Source organism: Drosophila willistoni, assembly GCF_018902025.1.
Source record: "Drosophila willistoni isolate 14030-0811.24 chromosome XR unlocalized genomic scaffold, UCI_dwil_1.1 Seg105, whole genome shotgun sequence".
Classification (NCBI taxonomy): Eukaryota; Metazoa; Arthropoda; class Insecta; order Diptera; family Drosophilidae; genus Drosophila; species Drosophila willistoni.
In genome coordinates, this window is record NW_025814054.1 from 1128968 (window position 1) to 1134072 (window position 5105).

At 39.8% G+C, this 5105-nt stretch overlaps 1 protein-coding gene across 1 annotated transcript; it reads left to right on the forward strand.

Moving 5' to 3' along the window:
• The first annotated feature begins 799 nt into the window (after window positions 1-799).
• LOC6644995 lies at window positions 800-3380 on the forward strand. The gene has a single exon (XM_002067725.3). The coding sequence runs from the start codon at window positions 910-912 to the stop codon at window positions 2602-2604; it is 1695 nt and encodes a 564-aa protein (XP_002067761.2). The 5' UTR covers window positions 800-909; the 3' UTR covers window positions 2605-3380.
• Window positions 3381-5105: the final 1725 nt, after the last annotated feature.

Consider the following 5105-nt stretch of genomic DNA (forward strand, 5'->3'; position numbering starts at 1 on the left):
AAGCAAGTTCTCTTAGCTGTTTTTTTCACCTTGGCTTAGAAAAGGGGAAGCAAGGGCCAGAAAAAAAGAAAAAAAAAACACCTGGGGAGCAAGTCAAAAAACAATTTTCGCTCATTATCATTTCAACATATTGTATGCCCAAGTGTTTCAAATTGTTCAAAGAGCCGACTTTGGTGCTGCTGCTGCTACTTTTACTCTTGTTGCTAAACAGAAATTGTGGGTAAGAAGCTCTCCGGTCCGGGGACCTGATGATGAAGAAGTTTTCTCCTTTTCCATAAGGATTGTTGTTGTTGCTGTCGCTGCTGTTGTTGTTATTTTTGCTCTTGGTTGTGTGTAGGTGCTGCTACTGCTTGAAATCACTATGCTCATAAATGCGCCATGAATAAATTAACTGAGTGAAAAAGCCAAAAGCGAAAGCAAAAGCAAATGGCTGGCATAACAGAGCCACTAGCATTGAAAGCGAAGAGGTATGTATGAAGGTAGGTAAGTGGTAGGTGGCAGATGGGTAGATGAGGTTTTAGCCAACGGAGAACAGAGGCTTAGATTTCATGTGAATGATAATAATAATTGAGGCAACGCCACCAACACCATCATCAAACATCGCATACGCGGTACAAGTACCAACCGACATGGTCATATAATAATAACAGTGTGTAAATCGCACACTGAGAGAAAACAAAGCAAAGGAGACGAAAAAGTTAAGGCTAAGCATAAATTGAATTCCAATCGTAGTTCATTATATTTTCAGGTTTTCCTCTCTACCTGTTCTTGATATCGTATACATATGTGTGTAAATATATATTTTTTATTTTTTGGCCATAACCAAGCAACCGATTTGATATTATGTTCTAGTTGTTGCTAGACAACATCAAAAATATATAGAAAAGTAGAAAATAAACAGCTTTATCGATGCTTCACCACCGCGACCCAATAGCGGCAGCAGCTGCAGTCAGAAACAGTAACAACACAATGTCGGGAAACCGCACTATTTTGAAACATGGCTCGGTGACGGCTCGTCATCGTCAGACTCGTATTAATCGACTCACTCGACATAGTTGCTTTACTTTAAAGCGTCCAACGATATTTCATTTGCGTAAGTCTTTGGTGGATTATGTGGACGAGGATTTGCGTGATATGGAAACGTCGGTGTTCTATCAGCGAATATTTATCTTGGCTAAGAATATACATCCAGGACAACGTCAGGTCAATCCTCAAGCCGCTGTTCCCTATCCCAGCGCAATGGGTAGTCAAGGTCTAGCAGATGAGGCACGTTTTAGTGTAAATACTCAATTAACTGTCGCCGGATCAATACAAGCCGAATCAATGGAGGGACAAGTGCAAGATGGGACTGCTGAGCTGCCAACGGACCTGGCCGAAGATACGCTCCAAGCCGATGGTGACGAAAGTTCGAATGCCTCCTCACCGGAGGGATCACAGATAAAGACTTTGAATCTAAATGAAGATGAGTTTGAGGCCGAGGGACGTGGTAATAGTGAGACAAGTGCTGGGGCCCAGAATGCAGCCGGAGATTTGGAGAATATTGAGACAGTAACCCACACATATCGCTTTGATGAGGAAGAGAATACTATGCCAGAGGATGAGGACGAAGAGGAGCCAGACTTGGAACAAATGGAAGAGACCAATATGCCGAAAGATTTTTACGCTTTGTTTCAAGAGCGTTTGCATGAACTGCACAAGAAATGCTTCGCTCAAACTTTCACTCCAGATCCGATGTGCGGATTGTTTCTCTATATGGGTGACTATAGCATGCTAATGCTAGAGACCGGTGAGGATATGATGGGCATGTTCTGCCGTGAATTGGTTAACTGTTTGCCGGAGTTCTGGTCCAGTAATCGGGTATTTCTAATCGAAGATCATATTAAAGAGTTATATACCAAAGAACTGATTTCTCGCCGCATTCCTGCTGCCTATATCAATGAGAAATTTCCCACATCAACCCCCACAGATGAGTATCTGATGGGAAAGCAGCATATGATCATTAAGGAGAAACTAACAACGATTTGCACACTGATAAATGAGAGTACACGCCAGGATCACCATTTCGAAACATCGTCACAGATTAGCACCGATGAGGACGAGGATTTGACGCATCGTAGCATAATAACCGCTGGGAATAGCAAATCGATAGTTGGCACGGTGACCGATGTGTTGCCCGTGGATACTTATCGTAGACTGTTGCCGGAGATACAGCGCATAGATCTGGTATTGGCCTCGACACGTTTCTATTACACATTGACTGAGTTCACAAATATCTATGGCCATTCACCATCAGCTCCCGACGATGATAGTCTATTCTGGCCCATTCAGAATCAGTATACGCCGCCGAACATTTTTATGCGTACACCATTCGATATAAATCTGACATTTTCCGATTATGCAGCTGAAATGGTGCGTCGTCAAGAGGAGGAGAAATTTCAGGAGCAACAAATGCAGGTGACAATAGGATCAGTCGATGATATAAAACCTGCCACTCAACAACAACCACAACAGGGAGATAGGCATAGTGCTCAACCTTCAGCTAGTGCCGCAGTGGGAGATGAAAATCAATCTCAAGCGCAAGCCCAATCAGATGCTCCATCATAGTAAACACATGCTCTGCCACACATACCCACACACACATTCAGACACACACACACCCACGTTAACCCTTTTTTCTTGCAGTGTATTCATCATCACTAGCAGCAGTTGTCGCTGTTATCTCCAAAACTCGCGCTTTGGTTACAATGTTTTCGGCTTTGTGCACATGACTGCATTTCATTCAAGAGAAGGGAGAGAGACAGAGAGATCAAGGAGGCTGTAAGAGAGCTGTGGGGGGCGGAGGATACTGCCTTGTTTTGGCTTGCCACTTGAATGACTCGACTTTGTTAACATAAACATAAATTTGTGTGGCTCATACAAACACTCAGTCACACAGACTCACACGCACATACACACACATACTTACACATACACACATGCGAGTGTGGTAACCAGTTTGGGTTTGGCTTTTAACATAAACCGCAGCAGACGCCAGCTGTCACATGTAATACCGTTAGAGCTTGCAGCTGTCAAAAGCCGTTGCTGCTGCCATTTTAAGTCACTTGACAGTACAACAGGAGAAAAAAAACCAAGATCCTAACAAAACCCATACATATATGCAAAAATAAAAAAGGCAAATGTGCTCACGAAAAATGTTTATACAGAAAGACAAAAGAAAGTGGTAATGGCGCGAGGTGTGCTTCAAGAGAAATGCCATTCCTTTGATGTTTATTTCTCTCTCACTCTCTCTATATGTCTGTCTCTTTGTGCATGGGAATGTATAATAGATCAATGTCCAGGTACTATTACATTTTTAATTCACAAAATAAATTGCTTTTAAAGTTGATTGACATAAGAAAAAGGATTTTTTCCTTTGCCTGTTTTGCCAGTTACTCAGTCAACTTGAAGCCTGACAACGGTATTTACATATATACATATATGGAAACGAAAAGGTTAACTTTCAATAAAATCTAATATAAATATATATAAAAATCACTGAATGGTATTATTCTCAATTTTGAAAGCTCTAAGGAATGAAGATTTGTGAAAATTGTCGAAAAGAAGTAATGAAGTTTATCTCAACAATGCATTGAATTTATTTAACATGAAACCTTCTGCCGTAATTGTATTTCAGATATCCTTTAAATTTTAAACACCCCAAAAGTATGCTGTAGAAAAATGAGAGATTTGCAGCAAGTAGATGTAGCTTTCGTCTAAGCAAAAGGCCATAGTTGCTTGTTAAAAATGGTTAGGTTGATGGTTTTTCATAATATATATATATTTTATCCAAATATATAGTCCTTTCAAAGTAGAATTTATCAAAATCCAACATTTGCAAAGTTATTTAAATAATGGATAAAGATAATCTACAGCAACGTGAACATTCTCATGTGTTATTAACTATTAACTAGTCAGCAGTGTAAATGTAAACCAAAATAAATGAGAAAAAATTTTTCCTTACTAGTTAGTTGAAATTACATATTTTAATTTAGCTTAGTGAGCAAACATATTCATTTAAAATAAATAGAAAATGAAGCTTAAGTTAGTGTTATTAGTTTTCTTTTCCAAATGCTTAAACCAAAAATTGGTTAGCATATTGAAAATTTTGTTCAAATTGCAAAGTGGAAAACTTTTACATATTCTGAATGCCAAAAGTACAAAACGTTAAGTGAAATGAGATGCTCGTTTCCATAGTGAAGTGGGCAGAGTATAGTTATGTCGTTAAATGAAGTTGGAGTAAACTGATATATTCCATAGATCCAAACAATATTTTGTTGGCTTATGTGAACTTTCGTAACCAGGAGAATGTATTTAGGTGACTTGAATCTCAAATACGGTTAAAGTTTAAGCGAGTTGCAAAACTTTGTGGGACTTTGAATGCACCTCGTCATGAATATTTGATGGAATGTCTATGTGAAATACATCATATTAGGCTAATCCTTTGTGGCCAACTTGCCTGTTAACGCAAAAAAAAAAAAAAAAAATAGTAAAAATAAATGTGTTTAGAAATTGAGCGGAAAAAGTTAATTAAACTTTTTTTTATTTCGTTTTCGGGAGAAGAAGACAAGTAAGCGAGGCCAACCTAAGCCATGTTGTTAACACGCATGCAAGTTGGTTGCTGCTGGTGCTGCAGGACATGCAATGACAAGGACACAATTCAATCAAGCGAAATACCAGCAACACCAACAGAAGCAGCGAGAGCGACAGCAGCAACAACATTGAGTGTCAGCGCATAAACAAGGACATTGCACTCCAGGGTGCCTGCAGGTTGGCGGCGTCTCCTCGACAGCAGCAGTAGTAGCATAGAGGAAAAAGCCAACAACATTTGCCACTGCAGTTTTCATAAACTGCCAGACAACGGCAACACCAACAACACCAAAACCAACAGCAACAACAACAATAGAGACAATGGCGATAAGCCGCTGCAGGTCCATGGACCCAGGACAAGAATGTACCATCTACGTGCCCCACAACTTGAGGCGCAAACTCATAAATTACAAGAGGAGAGAGAGAGAGCAAACCGAAAAGAGAAAAAAAGGCTAAAAAAAAGGAAAACAAAAAGAAGA